This window comes from Girardinichthys multiradiatus, chromosome 15 (assembly GCF_021462225.1).
Source record: "Girardinichthys multiradiatus isolate DD_20200921_A chromosome 15, DD_fGirMul_XY1, whole genome shotgun sequence".
Lineage (NCBI taxonomy): Eukaryota > Metazoa > Chordata > Actinopteri > Cyprinodontiformes > Goodeidae > Girardinichthys > Girardinichthys multiradiatus.
The window spans coordinates 24,521,656-24,541,754 of record NC_061808.1 but is presented as its reverse complement, the minus strand read 5'-3'; the positions used below and the strand labels follow the sequence as shown (position 1 = coordinate 24,541,754).

Genomic DNA, 20,099 nt, shown 5'->3' with positions numbered 1-20,099 from the left:
TTTGTCCAGCCTTGGCAGCCATGAGCGGTTTCAATTATTATTGCTTTGACTGTAACTGTTGTTGGGCAGGTTTAAGTAGGTAGCTTTTTTGCTGTAACAATTTTCTGACTAGTAAAGATTCTTACATATCTGCCTTACTCGAATGGCATGTTGTCTAGAGTTTCCGATTTTGAAAAACCTTTGTCACATCATATTTAAAATGTAAAGTAACAGAAAGTCATGGATTACTTGTTAAAAATTCCTAGACATTCTAAGGGTTAGATGTGTCCTAAAAAAATATTTTTTTTTTTCAGTGTGAGATTATACTATTGCCAAAAAAACCCATACATTTTCTTAACATACCAGGGTTGCCTAAAAACATGGAGGGAATAAGTACCTCAGTTCCCAGCATGTGCAAAGCTTCTGGTCTCACGCAGTAGCCTGTCCATGAACAACATCATAAGAATTCATTATGAATTCAGACACTTTTAGTCCAAACAATGAAAGACCTAAGTAGAATAGGGAACTTTCAAATGAACAACAAACTTTCAAAAGGTTTTTCTCCAGTTGACATTGCAGATGGGAACTACAGGTCCTTCTCAAAATATTAGCATATTGTGATAAAGTTCATTATTTTCCATAATGTAATGATGAAAATTTAACATTCATATATTTTAGATTCATTGCACACTAACTGAAATATTTCAGGTCTTTTATTGTCTTAATACGGATGATTTTGGCATACAGCTCATGAAAACCCAAAATTCCTATCTCACAAAATTAGCATATCATTAAAAGGGTCTCTAAACGAGCTATGAACCTAATCATCTGAATCAACGAGTTAACTCTAAACACCTGCAAAAGATTCCTGAGGCCTTTAAAACTCCCAGCCTGGTTCATCACTCAAAACCCCAATCATGGGTAAGACTGCCAACCTGACTGCTGTCCAGAAGGCCACTACTGACACCCTCAAGCAAGAGGGTAAGACACAGAAAGAAATTTCTGAACGAATAGGTTGTTCCCAGAGTGCTGTATCAAGGTACCTCAGTGGGAAGTCTGTGGGAAGGAAAAAGTGTGGCAGAAAACGCTGCAAAACGAGAAGAGGTGACCGGACCCTGAGGAAGATTGTGGAGAAGGGCCGATTCCAGACCTTGGGGGACCTGCGGAAGCAGTGGACTGAGTCTGGAGTAGAAACATCCAGAGCCACCGTGCACAGACGTGTGCAGGAAATGGGCTACAGGTGCCGCATTCCCCAGGTCAAGCCACTTTTGAACCAGAAACAGCGGCAAAAGCGCCTGACCTGGGCTACAGAGAAGCAGCACTGGACTGTTACTCAGTGGTCCAAAGTACTTTTTTCGGATGAAAGCAAATTCTGCATGTCATTCGGAAATCAAGGTGCCAGAGTCTGGAGGAAGACTGGGGAGAAGGAAATGCCAAAATGCCAGAAGTCCAGTGTCAAGTACCCACAGTCAGTGATGGTCTGGTTGCCGTGTCAGCTGCTAGTGTTGGTCCACTGTGTTTTATCAAGGGCAGGGTCAATGCAGCTAGATATCAGGAGATTTTGGAGCACTTTATGCTTCCATCTGCTGAAAAGCTTTATGGAGATGAAGATTTCATTTTTTAGCACGACCAGGCACCTGCTCACAGTGTCAAAACCACTGGTAAATGGTTTACTGATCATGGTATCACTGTGCTCAATTGGCCTGCCAACTCTCCTGACCTGAACCCCATAGAGAATCTGTGGGATATTGTGAAGAGAACGTTGAGAGACTCAAGACCCAACACTCTAGATGAGCTAAAGGCCGCTATCGAAGCATCCTGGGCCTCCATAAGACCTCAGCAGTGCCACAGGCTGATTGCCTCCATGCCACGCCACATTGAAGCAGTCATTTCTGCCAAAGGATTCCCGACCAAGTATTGAGTGCATAACTGTACATGATTATTTGAAGGTTGACGTTTTTTGTATTAAAAACACTTTTCTTTTATTGGTCGGATGAAATATGCTAATTTTTTGAGATAGGAATTTTGGGTTTTCATGAGCTGTATGCCAAAATCATCCGTATTAAGACAATAAAAGACCTGAAATATTTAAGTTAGTGTGCAATGAATCTAAAATATACGAATGTTAAATTTTCATCATTACATTATGGAAAATAATGAACTTTATCACAATATGCTAATATTGTATCGTAAATCAACAACTCTAGCCAGATGCAGGTTGCTAAAAAAAGTTATGTAAAATAATGATTTAAACTTTTCCTGCCTATGAATCCTATGCACCTTTAGGAATAATAGAAATAACTCCATTGTAAAAATCTATAGCTTCTCATCTACTATCATTCATCAGTTGAAACAAAAAATTATTTATTAACTAAAAATCTTTTAAAAGGAGTAGAGCAGAAAGGTCATTTGCTGGACGGAAGGCGTAATGCAGTTTTCCGCACCACCTCCCCAAAAGTTATACGTGAGGCTGATTGAAATAAATTGTCTGTGGCCTTTCTGAGCATTGGAAACAGAAGGCACCAAATCCCCAGGATTCCTTTTCCTGGGGCTTTCGGTGGAAAATGAGCTAAGAGTTTGCTGGAATTTGGGCCCATTCCCAATTGGTGTAACTGAGTCAGGGTCATAAGGGATTGATGGGATTGAGATCAGGGCATTGTGATGACCACTCCTAACAGTTGGCTTTGATGTTTTTGCACCACTTTGTAACTGATTTAGTGGCATGGTTACGATCATTGTCAATTTGAAAAAACTCATTTGTGCCCAAGCTTTAAATTCTTGACTGATGTCTTGAAATGTTGCTTCAGTATTGCCTCATTTTCTACATAATGTCAGTGACTATTCCACAACATTGACATTTTAGTGTCATCAAACCCCAGGACATTTCTCTTGACATGAAGGTTTCACCCTGTGTGCGTTTCCAAACCGTAATCTTGTCTTTATGTTGCTTTATATATACATCTGTAATATACATTATGAACTATATGTTTTATGAAAGTTCAAATAATACATAAATATCCCTGTCAATGAAAATATATTGCATCCATTTAATTTAAAAAGATGGTTTAAAGCAGTATAGATACCTAGACCATCTCGTGATGTCCCATAGTATTTAACGTCCATATACCTATTTAGAAGGATTTTGTTATACCTTTTTTGAATATATTCATGTTTGTACTGTGCTTAACCTTTCTATCCAAGCTTGATATGCACATACTTTTCATTGTTGTTTATTTTTAATTTTTTGAAATTCATATCTCCTCTTAGATTATATTCAGCATCTCTTTCTGCGAACATTTCCTAAATATTGTTTGGCAATAGATTATATCTTGCTTTGTACATTATCTGTGCTGTTTTATATTTAACTAAATCCAGAAATTTCACTGTACATGATTTTAAAAATAATAGGTTTGTATGTTCTTTGGATCCTACTTTGTGTATTATCCTTATTGCTTTTTTCTGAAGTGTGCGTATCTACTGTAAAGTACTTTTGTAACTATCTCCCCAGACCTCTACACAACAGAATAGGTATGGTAAAAACATTGACGAGTTATAGTATATATAGTTATTTGCAATCCAGACTATAGCGTATTGGTCCAAGAATTGCTGTGCGTTTTGCCAGGTTTGTTCTTACATATTTACATGAGGGTTCCAGCAGAATTTGCAGTCCAGATTTACACCAAGAAATTTTATTTTTATTTTTAATTTTATTCATTTACTTGTTCTATTTGTGTGTTTTCAACTTTTAGTTCCACATTAGCTCCTGTTTTATGCCTTCTAAAAAGTATAATCTTTGTTTTACTCAGGTTTAATGATTAATTAAATTAATGGTTTATTTCTGTCGTGACTTTTTCCAATACACAAAATATTTGTATCATCTGCAAACAGTATAAGTTTCAATAATTTGATACTTTGCATATGTGGCTGCACGGTGGTGCAGTTGGTAGCGCTGTTGCCTTGCAGCAAGAAGGTCCTGGGTTCGATTCCTGACTGGGGGTCTTTCTGCATGGAGTTTGCATGTTCTCCCTGTGCATGCGTGGGTTCTCACCGGGTACTCTGGCTTCCTCCCACAGTCCAAAGACATGCCTGTTAGGTTAATTGGTCACTCTAAATTGCCCTTAGGTGTATGAATGAGTGTGTGCATGGTTGTTTGTGTGTTGCCCTGTGATGGACTGGCGACTTGTCCAGGGTGTACCCTGCCTCTTGCCCATAGACTGCTGGAGATAGGCACCAGCTCCCCTGCGACCCACTATGGAATAAGCGGTAGAAAATGACTGACTGACTGACCTTGCATATGTCATTAATGTACAATATAACTAACTTTGGTCCTAAAACTGACCCCTGTGGTACTCCACACCTAATTTCCCTGACTAATGATTTGTGTTCACCAACTTGTACAAACTGTTGTTTGTTCATTAAGTACCTTTTAGCCAACCCAATTCCCCTAGGCCATACTTTTCAAGTTTAACAAATAATGTACTGTAATCAACAGTATCAAATGCTTTTTTTAGGTCTAAAAACATTCCTACTGCTATTTTGCTATTTTTCTATACAGTTTGTGATTTCTTCTATCAATTCTAACAGTGCCAAAGAAGAAGTAATAAAAAGTTCCCTAACAAATGCTCTGTCTGATATTCTGGCATTTAGCCAATAGAAATAATTTGGGTAATTTTAACAGATCTAAAACAGGAAACATTTATTCCGATTTAATGTCATACAGTAACAGTGACTTTATATACAGTGTATGTAAATATTTGGTTTCAACTGAACATCTGGTTCAAGAAATACATGTTTTAATGGCTAGAAACTTTAATTTTCGTATAGAGTGGCATCTTCTACAAATGTTCACTAGTATCAACTGTACATTTCACATGTTCTGTCAATCAAAGCATACTTATATTGTCGCCGACTTCATTAATGGCTCCAAGATCATGATCCCGCTTTAATCTCAGAGATTTAAAGCTAAAAAAACATAGCAAAAATTCTAGAATTCAGTTATATACTGTGTATGCTCCAAAAAAAAAACATAGAAGGATAGCAAAAAGAAAATGTAATAAAGCACTTTTCTTGAGTACCAGCATAGTTTATAAACTGCACAGAAAGAGAAAAAAGGTTGGCATTTTGCAATCATTTTAAATTCCTAGAAATAAAATGTCTGAACCTTTCAGAAAGGTGCTGATTATAATTCTGTCACTTCGCTTTAGCCTCTAAATCTTACTGATGTATTCTGTGGCTTATCCTTGTAGGAGATGCAAGCTTGTTGTAAAATGACAATGAGCAGTCAGAATGATGATGTGTGGGCAGAACCACTTCATTATGTATTATTTATTTATTTTTTTTTGTACCAAAAAACAGCAATAATAAGTGTATTTCTATCTGATATGTGTCATCATTTGTGACCTCAGAGACACTTCTGTGGTTTTATTTATGCACTGTCAGCAAGCTGCCAAAAGTGCATGGAGGATCCTGTATTCAGAAAAATAATCATATAAACTCAGTGCTGCATTTTATGGTTTCTCAGTGATGTGTCTGTACAATCTAAATTAGATGAAACAATTATAAAGAAAAGCAAACAGCAATAAAACTGAAAGATTTCTTCAATGTTACTGTAAAGATAGATTGTTGTAAATATGATTCTCTTTCTCAGATTTTAGAGACACTGCAGTGTGTGAAGAAATAAAGGTAATAAAAGTAGCTACATTTCCAAACATATTGTATGCCGATCTTTTTATTCTCTGAAACTGTAAAGTCACTTTTTGAGAGAAAATTCAGAAAACATGCAAAAATTAAAGCATTTACCCTGCTTAGACCCAGTGTGGTCGGTGCTGGGGCCAGTGTTGGGTGTGTACTTTGTGTCGCGGGTGGCGGCGCTGTGCCTCGTCCAATCAAAATCATCGTTTTTGTCCTGGGTAAACATGCAGATTGGCTCTTCCTCAAAGCTGCAGTGGAACTCCCCTGGAGATCAGCAAAGAGCACATCCGGGTGTTGATATTATCACAAAGAGAGCTGAGAACTGTACAAACTGCCTGGAAGCTACAGGGATACATGTGAACTGCAAGATGCCTGCTGTATATTTATGAGCTTTCCTGTAGTGCTTCAGTCTCAGGAGTACATACAAAAATCTAAGGCCTAATTACATCATGAAATGTGGTGCAAAGGATTTCTAAATTAAGATGTGACCTCTGTGTGACAGTAGAGAATGCACCACTGAATGTTTTCAACAATGACATGACAGGCAGTCTAGTATGATGATGCAGAGAGGACGCTAAAAAACTTATGGAAATTGTGTGAGAGTAAAAGGCATGCCATTACTCAGGCACTCAGCCTCAAGGAAAAATATTGAACTGAACACAAGTCTCATGTGGAAACATTATTTTTATGCTTTTTGCAAGGGTTTGACACAGTTAAAATCTGTTCTTGTGACATTACTGAAAGTAAGGAAAATGAGATGATTGTCCTTGGAGGCTCAGAAAGGCCTGTTTTGCACACACTCTGTATGTAATCAGTTTGAGAATTGACATAATCTCAATCACACTTCATCTTTAAGGATGCTCTGCAGGTGGAGCTACTGAGTCCCCCGCTTTGCTTTTTCCTCTGCAACTCTCCTTGCCCCTTTGACAGCAATTCGTTTTAAAAAGTGGAGTGTGCCGAGAGAATGAAATGGAATGAAAGGGTAATTGTAACTCTTATATGAGGTTATGATGAGCCACTTTGACGGGAACGTCTAACAGTGAGTATACTAATGAATAGTCCGAAATCCCACGCAAAAGAAAAAATTGCCATGTTTTGGTTTATTGAGGGCGGAGCAGCGGGATCGGTGGTGTCGAAACCTCCATTAAATCCGTAAAACAAACAAAGCTAAACACATAACCAGAGGACATGGCAGCGCTAAGCAATGTCCTCAAAGAGATAGTAAATGGGGAGCATTTAGATGCAGGATGTAGGCATGTGCGTTGATAAATATTCATTGAAATATTAAAACATGGCCAGGAGCAGCTTGGAGTGGTGACCTTGCGAGGAGTAGGATCTGCAGCTTTTACTCAGGTAATGGAGGTAACATAGACAGAGGTACAGAGTGGGTGGATCGACTAAGGAAGGGAAGAGGGCACAGATGCTCAGAGAGAGCGAAGCAGGAGAAGGAGAGGACGGAGCTACGGTTAGAGGCACTCTTTTTCCTCACAGGCAGACAGATTTAAACGGAGGGCTGGTGCGAGACATTAACGCCCCCATCTGCTCTAAGCTAAACTAAATATTTCTGCCTCCTGCACCCGAGAGGGAAGCGAGGATTCAGAGAATAGGCAAAGGATTGAGGGTCGTAAGAGAAGACGTTCAGGTAAGATAGTCCCATACAGGGATTTGGATAATGATGCCAGTGATTAGGATGTTTGTTATTGTGCTGGCAATGTTTGTGTAAACACCCACCAAAATATAAAGCGGCTGTTTATAAATATATAACAGCGGCTACACACAGCAGTAAACCATAGTACAGTAAACAATGATTAAGAATGGATTCTTAAGCTGTAAATTTGTAAAGTTTTACGTATACAAATGTACAACAAATGAGGCTAAAGATTAAAGCATGTCAGCACACACAGAAACATGCTCAAAGAAGAGGAAATATGCACAAAAATTAAAAGCCATGTGCAAATATTTTATCCAAAATGAACTATTTTGCTCCTGGAATATTTATCTATTCTATTATTTGAATATTAAACTGTAATATTGCTCAACACTTACTGATGAACCAGAGTTCAAGATAACCTGAATCTACAAATAAGACAAAACACTTGTCCTTTAATGGCAGGATGCAGAAAAGAGAAAAGGCCAATACCAAGGAAGGACTTAAAGTGTAGACTTTTAGAGACCCAACAAATCAAATAACATCATCTGAACCTCACAACATTTTCTCATGGAAAGTTTTGCAATTAGTAAATAGTTTTATATAAAACTGTTCTCTGTGGGATGAAAATAAGGTGCAATGATATTAAAACACCACAATATTCCTTGTTAGAGAGACATCTTTATTGGTAGGCGCTATCTAGTTGCTATCAGCATGTGACTTTGTCCAAAATGTGTATTTTATTGTGTAGCAATGTAGTTTGATGAATATAATTTCAGTTGTGCTTAATATGCCAAAAAAGAAAAATTTACACATTTCTCAGTTTAAAATACATAATCACAAAACAAAGAAAAAAAATACTTTAATATCTAGATTTATGTATTCTGATGTATTACTCTAGTGAAAATGCAATGCTGATAAAACATTTCCATACTTGCCAACGGCATTTTTCAAGGATATTGCCAGTATAGTATGAGAAATCTAAATACATTTGAAATAAATTAGATTTATCTATCTAAAGCGTACATTCAGCATATTTTGTTATTTCTTTATGTGTATGAAAATAATGTATGCTCATAACTGCTGCAGGATTGATAATAATAGAATATTCTATGACGTTGAATGTGACGATAAAAACTGTGATTCAGTTTTCCCAAAATGTTGGTAAAATCTTGACTCTCATGAAGCCAACATCTTGTTTGTTATATTAGAATCATTGCACCTCTAGAATCTAGCCATGCTGAAGCTTTTAGAGACTCTTGCAAACGGTAGAGAGAGAATGTTACTTACTCAGGTGAGGGTTGATGGGAGCTGTGGAGGAGAATTACCAGAGACATTCGTTAGCACAGGAGATCAAAGCACTCTGTCATTACTTGAGGCATTTTTAAAATAAATATACAGACATGTAGAAACACACCAGCTTAGTGAACTTCAAAATACTTTGCTTGTGTGCTTCACTGTAGATTCGAGTACAGAATGATACACAATATACATATAGCTGATGTACTTTCATCCTGTCAACTCCTGGTGTGTTGCAGAGCTGGGAAGTCTGCATATGTAAAATAAAGCCCAGGAATGAGTGAAACCATAATTTCACAACAGATGAACAATATAAAAGGGCTGCATCAGTCCTCTTCAACATAGCATACTGATTATCGAGCAAAGCAAAAAGATATGTCTGGGATTTCAAAAAGAAAAGGTGGCAGCAATCATTCTCTGACTGTTATCTAATGTAAAAGACAGGATTAGGAAGACAGCGTGATCACATTAATAAACTCATAACGCAGCCGCTTATCATTACTGCCATTTACCGGCACCACTGATGTTCTTGTCCAAGGTGACTTCCATTTAGAAAGCTAAGCCTATTTTACACATCCATTTAGGAGCCAATAAATCCTAAAAATGACTTAATCATTACTGTGGTAGCTAGTGACCTCTATGGAACATCTTGTCTGTGTTTACACAGCCATCATTTTAGAAACTTGTAGACTAAATGTTCCTGGGTTTTGGCCTCTCAAACATTTGAGATTTTGTTTGCATTCTGTTCACCTGAAGCATGGTTCAGTGCCTTGTTCAATGATAATTTAAAAGGCTACCGCTGAAGCAAACACATAAAGGTCAAGAGCGTAACGCAGAGTTGCAACAAGCCAGTTAGTTGGCACTTCACTTTTTGCAGATTAAATACCATTTAACCTGTCCAGAAGATTCATGAGCATTTTCATGATCGATTGGTGACTAGCTGAATAGATGAGAAACATCAGCTTTGCAACAAAACCATGTTGCTGTGTGATTTATGAAACCTTTCTGTGCAAAAGGGAATTGATTTTAATCCAACCAATTAAAGAATGAAATAACAAATCATTCCTACAAAAGAAAACATGCACTAAAGTGTGGAGAAGCATTGAAGTGCTATGTTTTTAAAGCAGCAACTGAACTAGAGATTTATGTTTATTGTGTTGCAAATGGAAATGTATGTTACCTGTGAGAAGAGAAAAACAACTCACAGAAAAGAAACTGCATGGGAACCTCCACTTTCACTGTGTGCCCTCATCCTAATAATGTTTCATGTCAAATACACCTGCATCCCAACAATCACTGCTTTTTATTGAACCTACTGGGCTGCAGAAAGAGACACAAATTACAGAGGGGCAGGAAATCATCGGAGCTGTGGCGGAGAAAATGTTTTAAGTGACAACTTACGGCCTCGGGCTTGCAGAAAGGATGCAGAGCTTTTTGAAAAAAACTCTGCCTCTCTCTTGCACTCTCTTCTTCCCCCTCAACTTTTTTTTCCCCACAACTTCCCTCGCCTCCTCCCAAATCCTTCCTGCACCCCCCACCTCAACACAAACTCCTTCCTCTTTCCGACACTGCGGTTAAGAAAGTATGTTTTGTTGTCATATTTCTTACCTGCAGCTTCTCTTGGCTGACGCTCTGTGCCTGAGTCCAGATTAATGTGTCTGCTCAAGCAATGTCTTCCCCCCACTGAGAAGCTCAAGCTGAGCAGTAAACAGGCCCCGAGGCTTCTTAACTACTCTTGTGTATGCAAGCACTCTCTCCAAACCGCATATGCACAGAAAATGTTACTTCCATCATCAAGAGAATAATGAATATGAATAAAAAACGGAAATGCAATAATTTTACACTGAAGACCTACTCCAGACTTTAGAGTGCTTGAAACATTAAACATGTTTCAGTCAATTGTTTTTCTATTTTCAAAACCTGAAAACATAAGTTCGAATTTATATGAGTCCTCAGAAATGCATGTCTGTTAATTAAAGCATTGGTCTGAAACATGCCCAAGAGAGCTAATTTATAATGTTTTTTCTATGCTAAGGTTGTTCATTTGTTTCCTACATTTAATGGGAATTATATGAATTCAGCCATTTTACTGAGTTAACTGAAGCGATGTACAAACATGTAGGTGTATCCCACATTGGTCGAAATGAACTATAGTTCTGCTAAAGCTGGTAGAGTATGCTAATGTTAACATCTTCAGTAAGGATTTAGATTTTTAGACACATTAACAATGTTTGATTACGACAAGGAGCTTGAAGTCCCCAAGAGAACCCACCGGTTATCTTGTTGGACAGTGAGTGTAACCAAAGCAACACATGCAGCAATATCAGAAAAAGCATGTCTACTTTGATGGCAGATGCAATCCTTATTAAATAAAATCAATCAATCAAGCAGTTAGGATACCATCTCCGGATATCCTTTTTGTAAAGTAAAGCTGCCCTGGCACATGTAGGCAACCAGCTTCTCCATATGGTGTGCCTGAAACGCTGCAACAGGACACACAGAAAAACACAGAATAAAACAACTAAACCCACACCAGATACCAACAAGAAATGTAAACATAATTATGAGTCCTTAGGCTACTGAACATTTTATACATTGATATAGAGATTTATTTGGTGTATCAGTAAAGCACAAGACCAGCATATGTCTAGCTGGGTAGGAAATTAATCAGTGGCATTCACACAAGAAAACACAGCTGTTATTAATCGCATTGTAAGTATTTCTACAAGCTTTTAATGTGAAAACGCGTAAGCTACATTGGAGGAAGCCTAAAGTTGATATGTACTTGGCCTATGTTAATACTGACAAATACTGTGTAGATATTTTGTTAATTATTGTGTATGACCTATGACAATATTTATCAGCACTTGTGAAAATAGAAAATTGTGTTATTGGTTGGGTTAGAGCTACATATAGGCTAAGCACCAACCTAGTGATATGACAGTAACAGTAGCAGAGACTAACCTGATATGAAATGATATGAGCAGACATGGAAATGGTTTCTAGTTGAATCATGTAAATACTCCTGTGCTTAGCAGACTATCTACGTTTTCAGAATTCCTTGTTTGCTTATGTCAATTCTTGACTGTGTTCAATCTCTCTGTCTTTGATTCCCAAAGTTTACAACACCTCAAAAATGTAATTTTAGGTTAAAATCACATTTTGACAGCACAGTTGCTCCAGGAGAAGTCTCTATTTTGTATGTCCTCCAGTGGTAACCTTCTTTATATTGCATGTTGTAATAGCTAATATCTGTGACTTTCTTCGCCACATGCAGGGAGAAGTTACAATACAGAAACAAAACCTTTAATAAACAAAACTTAAACTCTAAAACACAAACAGAAAAACCAATGTCAGACATGTAACCTGTTGGCATGAAAGTGGGGGGAAATATGTAGTAAGAGGATGATCTGGCAATGCACTGAAGGAACTAAGTAGTGTAGGCTACACCCTATGGTGGGTAATTAGTGATTGAAAAGTGGTGTGTTGCTTGACTGATAAAATATACACTGGCGATACAAACTAAAAACTAAGCCAGAAAGCAAGGGAACAAAATGACAACAAAGGAAACACAAGCACCAGGGAAAACAACAATCTATCACTAAACAGAGCATAAGCTTACACAAAAATCTACTCAGCATACAAAGCCAACACTAAATCTTACACATTAAGACCTCTGGCACAGTTGGTGACCTCAGATTACCTTAAAGAAGCCTAAACGTAGCAAGATATAATACAACAAAAGAGTGAAACTGGTTGGTGGTACAAAGAGAGATGTCAATTCACGGGGTTCTCTGCCAAAAAGCTGCAAAATCTTGATGTCAATTACCTCAGATGTTTATTAATTGGACATGTAGAAATACTGAGCACAGGTAGCAAACAACCAGTAAAAAATACTTTGTGGTTGTCTTTGTAAACAAAATAAGGAGGCAGAACATTTTTACCACTTGAAATTTTTAGATTTTCCTTTTACTGTACTGTTAGCCTCATAGCTAAACAGTTATGCTATGGGGGTAACATTTTGCAGCCCTGCATAACAATATCTAAATGACAATTTAGAAATTCATGATAAAGGTTTTCTGATGTCCAAACCTACCTGCTACAAAACAGCAATTTGTATTGGCTGCATTACTGACCCATGTTCTGTTATTTTCCAGCTAGGAGGACAAGACAAGCTTCTGTGTGATGCGTGATTGACTTCCATCCAAAGTGCCTAATTTTGATTGAAACACAAAGTGAGTTCAGTGACCGCCAAAGGACACTGGTCAATCGAGGTACTTTCGGATACAAGCACTGACTTCATCTTGGCAGGAATCACTGCCCACTGGTACCCCCCTTGTATAAAAAAGCAGCAGACATTTGTATGGCTGCTTGGACTCTTCTGTCATTTTACTGATTTCACATAATCCACGCTACGAAAGATTCTCTGTGATGCACAGTTTGAACCATCAGTTCAGCAGCAGAGTGGGTGAGTTTAACTGAATAATCTTTCTCAGGTAACATCACTTTCAAACCCTTTAGCCAAAATCTTGCTCTGAGTATGAACTGCTCTGCACAGACTTTGCATTCAGACACTGATATCCATGGTCAGATCCACTGAAAATCAGCTGTGCAAATCATCACTGTGCATAAGACACCATAATGAAAGCCAGTGAGTTGTCCAATGAAACACCATATATATCCACTTTGCACTGACTGCCAAGTAGAAAACAGACATAAAAAAGGCATGAAAAACACAAACAGGCTACATCAAATCATATATATTTTGTGACTTTTCAAAGCAGCAAGCAACATGGCTAAAATCCAAACAAATGCTGCTGCCTGCTCTTCAGGAATTGATTTCTAAAGAATATCAAGCAAAGCAACCCAAATTAGCAAAAGAGCACCGGATACGGGCTCTTAACAACCAAACAGAAACGTCACTTGGTTGCAGCCCAGCACAGCTGGTGACCTTAGATCACCATAAAGAAGCCTAAAGGCAGCAGTTGTTGGTGGAGTGAGGGTCGGTTTTCTTTCATATATTGATAGGTAAGGAAATTTACCCATTAGCAAACCTTAAGAGTTCTGAATTTACATCCATCTATTTTTTACACCTGCTTAAACCTCCTCAGGGTTATGTCGGGGACTGGTACCTATTTCCAGCAATCAACATTCAAGAGGTACACAGTAAACAGGTACTAAATTGCATGTTATACCTAACATCACTTCTGCAAAAAAGGATTTGTAAAACAACTATAACTCAGATTTTATGAGATTTATGAGAAGCAGACAGGCAAACAAATACTCCAGGGAGTTGTTGCTTCTAGTCTGTCTCATGTACCATTTCCAGTCTTTCTTCCAATCCCAGTTATCGTGCTGCTGTCTGAACTGCTTATATTTAATGTATACACATAAATGTTGCACTAATCCTGTCATCTTGGAAACTGTTATTTTATGGATGCATTTCTTTAGAAGAAGGCATTTTATGAAAACAAAAAAACACAATACTGCAGTGTTCTTGCTCTTGTAGAAGCTTTAGGAGTTCTGTGTTGCGCCTTGTACAGTGCATTGCATTAGTACTCAAGGAATGAATTTTGCATCAGAGTAAATGGGGCTGAATACAAATGCCTAACACAGTTTTCAGATTTTTATTTGAAAAAAAAACTGAAAGTGTTTATAATTTTCCTTCTCCTTCACAATTATTATCTCACAAAATCCCCATAAAATAAACAATTAAATACATACATTAAAGTCTGTGGTTATAACATGACAAAATGAGAAAAGGTTGAATATATGAATTCTATTGGAAGAGACTGTATGTTATGCAGTGTGTCTTTGGAGTAGGACTCAAGTGCAGACGGGAATGGGAGATGAGCATGATGAAAATTTAACAATAATAATTGAAAACTTACAGGAGAAACACAAGAAAAGGACAAGTAGCTCTTACTATTATTAGTAGCACAGGTAGAGTCACAGGCAAAAATATTTGAGTGTACAGGAAATAACACACAGTGTAACAGGAAGTATAAGGAGCGTTCACGGGATCCAACGAAGAGCAAAAACCAACAGCAAACTCAAATACTGAGGGACGTGCGGAGAAGATGTGTGATGCCAGTATGTTAATCAGGAGATAATGTGGATCAGCTGAGGCAGAAGGTAAGCAGGGAGACCAAGGGAGGGTAGACTAATAAACAAAGAGGGAGCTGAACTAAGACACAATGAAAAACTTAAACAAGGGGAAAAAGACAAATACAAACCTATGGGAATAAACTAGAATAAACAGGGAACAGAACACAGGAACTAAGTAAGAAACCAGACCTAAGGAAATGAACTAATATAGCAACCTTACTTACTGACACTCTGAACACAAAGGAATTAAAAGTGGCAAGACCATATAGAACATAATAAACCACAGAGAATTGATGAAAACAAAGACATAAAAAAAACCCTAGAGAATATTACACTGTATGGCATTTTATTAAAGTTTTAGAACCATTATTAAGGAAAAACAAGATATAAAAAAAAAACAATTACCACTGAGAATCCCACGTTTTCACTCAATTTCACCTACTTTAGGTTTTATAGACCTACAGAGGAAAATTTCTATATAAATACTGTCTTCTGTGTTTGAATGATCTAACTTTGCAAATATTTAAAGTTTGGATCAGGTAAAAGTTTGATCTTAGATTATCTTGACATATCCCAACAACAAAACTGGTATGGAGGCAAATCGTTACCATATTTCAAATGAAAAAGCATTTCAGAAATGCTTTTTCATTTTAAGAATGTGGCTGCATTGTTTGACTCATAAATGAAATTAGTAATCAATAATCCTATTTGCATTTTAATTTTCTTCTTCAAGACTGCTCATTCTTTCACTTAATTAAAATGAAAAAGAAAAATACATTTGAGATTTATTTTTCAAAATGTACCCCAGCAAATAAATACCAAAATTCAATTTGAAATGTAACATTTGAAAATGAAAAAGCATTTCCAGAAATGCTTTTTCATTTTAAGAATGTGGCTGCATTGTTTGACTCATAAATGAAATTAGTAATCTATCATCCTATTTGCATTTGCATTTTCTTCTTCGTGACTGCACATTTTATGCCATAATCAAAAAGAAAACAAAGCAGACATTGCTTTTTCGTTTTCGTGGTCTGCCCGCAAAGTCCTGCCCAGAACTCGAAAACGAAAAAGCATTCTGAGCTGCGGGCGCAGAAGAGTGACGTCAGCAGCCGCTCTTCCTCAGCTCCCTGCTGACTGAGCTACCCATCTTGTTCGGTGGGAGGCGCTGTGTACGTCTGCATTGCATTACATTGCAAACGTGCCGAGAAATTGATTGAATTGCAGCAGGGCGGAGCTCAATTTGTGGCAGTGGCAGGCAGAACTGGAAGTTCCGCCACAGCTCCACAGTTCCGGTGGCAGCTTCGGTGGCAGGCTGTGGCAATTCCGCCACAGCCAGCCACCGAAGCTGCCACCAGAACTGCCACAGCTTGCCGCACGGTGGCACGGGATTCCGCGAGGATGCCAGAAGGTGCCAGACCGGCCGTAAAACTTGCCAATGCGGTTGCCGCTGTTTTTGTGGAAGCTGATGCTGATTATCGGCAAATGGGTTGTCATTATTGTTATAGCCTGTTACCTTTACATAATGATTTCATTATTGATTATTACTTAATAAACAGCTTTAGACCCATAACATAAGGTGATTGTTTTTACTTGACATGGAAAATAAATAGCACTATGTGTATGTGTGACGTGTTGAAAGGATGACGATTTATTGCACAAACAGCCGGTTTATTATAGAGCATGAGCGGCTATTCTGAATCGTCACTCACAGAAAAATATAAATAAATGCTTAAAAACACGCTGGATGTCCCAGGCCATAAGGCTGCCACAAGGATGCCACAGCCTGCCACCGGAACTACCAGTTCTGCCTGCCACTGCCACAAATTGAGCTCGGCCCTGCTGCAATTCAATCAATTTCTCGGCACGTTTGCAATGTAATGCACTGCAGACATGCACAGTGCCTCCCACCAAACAAGATGGGTAGCTCGGTCAGCAGGGAGCTGAGGAAGAGCGGCTGCTGACGTCACTCTTCTGCGCCCGCAGCTCGGAATGCTTTTTCGTTTTCGAGTTCTGGGCAGTACTTTGCGGGCAGACCACAAAAACGAAAAAGCAATGTCTGCTTTGTTTTCTTTTTGATTATGGCATAAAATGTGCAGTCATGAAGAACAAAATGCAAATGCAAATAGGATGATTGATTACTAATTTTATTTATGGGTCAAATAACGCAGCCACATTCTTAAAATGAAAAAGCATTTCTGGAAATGCTTTTTCATTTTCAAATTTTACATTTCAAATTGAATTCTGGTATCTATTTGCTGGGGCATATTTTAAAAAATAAATCTCAAATGTCTTTTTCTTTTTCATTTTAATTTAGTGAAGGAATGAGCAGTCTTGAAGAAGAAAATGCAAATGCAAATAGGATGATTGATTACTAATTTCATTTATGAGTCAAACAATACAGCCACATTCTTAAAATGGAAAAGCATTTCTGGAAATACTTTTTCATTTTCAAATTTTACATTTCAAATTGAATTTTGGTATCTATTTGCTGGGGTACATTTTGAAAAATTAATCTCAAATGTCTTTCTTTTTCATTTTAATTAAGTGAAAGAATGAGCAGTCTTGAAGAAGAAAATTAAAATGCAAATAGGATTATTGATAACTAATTTCATTTATGAGTCAAACAATGCAGCCACATTCTTAAAATGAAAACGTATTTCTGAAATGCTTTTTCATTTGAAATATGGTAACCATTTGCTTCCATAAACTGGAAGGTTGGGTATTTAAAAAAGAGATGTAATATGTATTTTTTAAATACCCAATCTTACAGTTTTTGTTTTTGTTTTTGTGAGCTAAGGTCACCACATCCAACAATCTAAATTCAAAGTACCAAGTTTTTGTGAGAGGTATAATGGATTTCTCAGGAACAAAGAACCTCAAAATCAGCACAGAACCTACGTGGAGATATATGGTATCTATGAGCCATCACAGTGACAGCCTCAAAAAAGCAGAAAACTGGGTTTGATTTAAGACTTAGAAGGAAGCAAGTTACTGTCAACGTTCTCAAGAGATGTATGAAGATATACATTGCTCAAAAAAATAAAGGGAACACTTAACACAATATAACTCCAAGTAAATCAAACTTCTGTGAAATCAAACTGTTCATTTAGGAAGCAACACTGACTGACAATCAATTTCACATGTTGTTGTACAAATGTAGTAGACAACAGGGGGAAATCTTTGGTGATTAGCAAGCACTTCCAGAGACCTGCAAAATGACCTCCAGCAGGCCACAAATGTGCATGTGTCTGCACAAACGGTTAGAAACCGACTCCATGAGGATGGTCTGAGGGCCCGACGTCCACAAATGGTGGTCGGGCTCACAGCCCAACACCGTGCAGGACGATTGGCATTTGCCAGAGAACACCAGGATTGGCAAATTCGCCACTGGCGCCCTGTGGTCTTCACAGATGAAAGCAGGTTCACACTGAGCGCATGTGACAGAGGTGACAGGGTCTGGAGACACCGTGGAGAGCGATCTGCTGCCTGCAACATCCTTCATCATGACCGGTTTGGCAGTGGGTCAGTAATGGTGTGGGGTGATATTTCTTTGGAGGGCTGCACGGCCCACCATGTGCTCGCCAGAGGTAGCTGGACTGCCATTAAGTACCGAGATGAGATCCTCAGACCCTTTGTGAGACCATATGCTGGTGCGGTTGGCCCTGGGTTCTTCCTAATGCAGGACAATGCTAGACGTCATGTGGCTGGAGTGTGTCAGCAGTTCCTGCAAGTTGAAGACATTGAAGCTATGAACTGGCCCGCCCGTTCCCCAGACCTGAATCTGATTGAGCACATCTGGGACATCATGTCTCGCTCCATCCACCAACATCACATTGCACCACAGACTGTCCAGGAGTTGGCAGATGCTATAGTCCAGGTCTGGGAAGAGATCCCTCAGGATACCCTCCGCCGTCTCATCAGGAGCATGCCCAGGCGTTGTAGGGAGGTCATACACAATACTGAGCCTCATTTTGACTTGTTTTAAGGACATTACATCAAAGTTGGATCAGCCTGTAGTGTGTTTTTCCACTGTAATTTTGTGTGTGACTCCAAATCCAGGCCTCCATTGGTTAATAAATTTGATTTCCATTGATGATTTTTGTGTGATTTTGTTGTCAGCACATTCAACTTTGTGCAGAACAAAGTATTCAATGAGAATATTTTATTCATTCAGATCTAGGATGTGTTATTTGAGTGTTCCCTTTATTTTTTTGAGCAGTGTAATATGAGGAAAAATCTGTTGTATGGAGAGGGCTGACATAAAGCTTAAACTTTAAATCCTGCACTGAATGGGGAAAACCATGAGAGAGAAGGGAGGCGATGAGAAACACCAAACATATGCTGAGTTTGTCACCTTAGCATATTTTAAAACAGCCTCCAGAACTGGATGACACAACTGCTTTTCATTCTGCAGCTTGAGACAGTAACTGCTTTTTGTGCTCTCTTGCTGAGTCACAGAGAATACTGCCATCGTGGATCACAATAATGGCTCGGTAAGTTGAGTTCTTTTATCCAGAATGTAACAAACAAATGAAGCCTCTTTACAGTTACACAAAGAATCTCTTTGGGTCATTCAGACCCTTATAGCATCTTAATTATTTATATGCCTTGGAATTTGTCACATTACAAGAAAAATCTTTGATGTATTATAGATATGAGGTTTTTTTGTCTCAGACCAATACAAAGTAGCATCTAATTGTGAAGTAGAAGGAAAGTGACATATGGTTTTCAAACATCACTCTGAACACACCATCTTCAAGATAAAGCATTGTACTGGGAACATCATGCTTTGGGGATGCTTCTCTTTATCAGGGACAAGGAAGCGGGTCAGATTTGGTAGGAATTTGGATGGAACTAAACATGAGACGATGCAAAAAGAAAACCTGAGGAGTTGTAAGAGACTTGGAACCTAGGTACTGGTTCAACTTCCAAAGGACAATGATGCTAACCATGCCGCCAAAAGTTCAGTAGAAAGCTTATGATGAAAGCACATTCATAAGTTAGAATGACCCAGTCAAAGTCCAGACTTAAATTTAACTGAGAATTTGAATTTGTTCGAACATTAAAAATGATGCTTACTGAGACTTCCTATCCATTTTTAATGAAAAGAAAACAGAGGTGATAATGATTGGACCACGTGGTCCCTGTGCGTCCACCACTGTTGATTTGGGACCACCAACAGCTTTTTATAAACCAACTGTTACCAATTTAGGTTTTAGGTTAGACAGTGATAGTAAATTGGACAGCCAAATTAGAGCAATTGTGATGTCCTGCCTTTATCATGGTTGGCAAAAGGGAAATCATTCTTGTCCAGGCCACTCCACACTTTTATTTCATCCTTCTTAGATTACTGTAATGGACTTTATGTTGCAGT

The 20,099-nt window shown here is 38.2% G+C and overlaps 1 protein-coding gene across 4 annotated transcripts in view; it reads right to left on the bottom strand.

The window, feature by feature from the left end:
• The window catches only part of LOC124881945 (MAM domain-containing glycosylphosphatidylinositol anchor protein 2-like), a 309,655-nt gene that overhangs the window by 21,223 nt on the left and 268,333 nt on the right, over positions 1 to 20,099 (bottom strand). For all 4 annotated transcript variants that reach the window (XM_047387943.1, XM_047387942.1, XM_047387944.1 and 1 more), the window contains 2 exons: positions 8,609 to 8,629; positions 5,779 to 5,934 (listed from right to left, as the gene is read on the bottom strand). In XM_047387943.1, the coding sequence (XP_047243899.1) occupies positions 5,779 to 5,934; positions 8,609 to 8,629 (177 nt within the window). The remainder of the gene's footprint in view (positions 1 to 5,778; positions 5,935 to 8,608; positions 8,630 to 20,099) is intronic.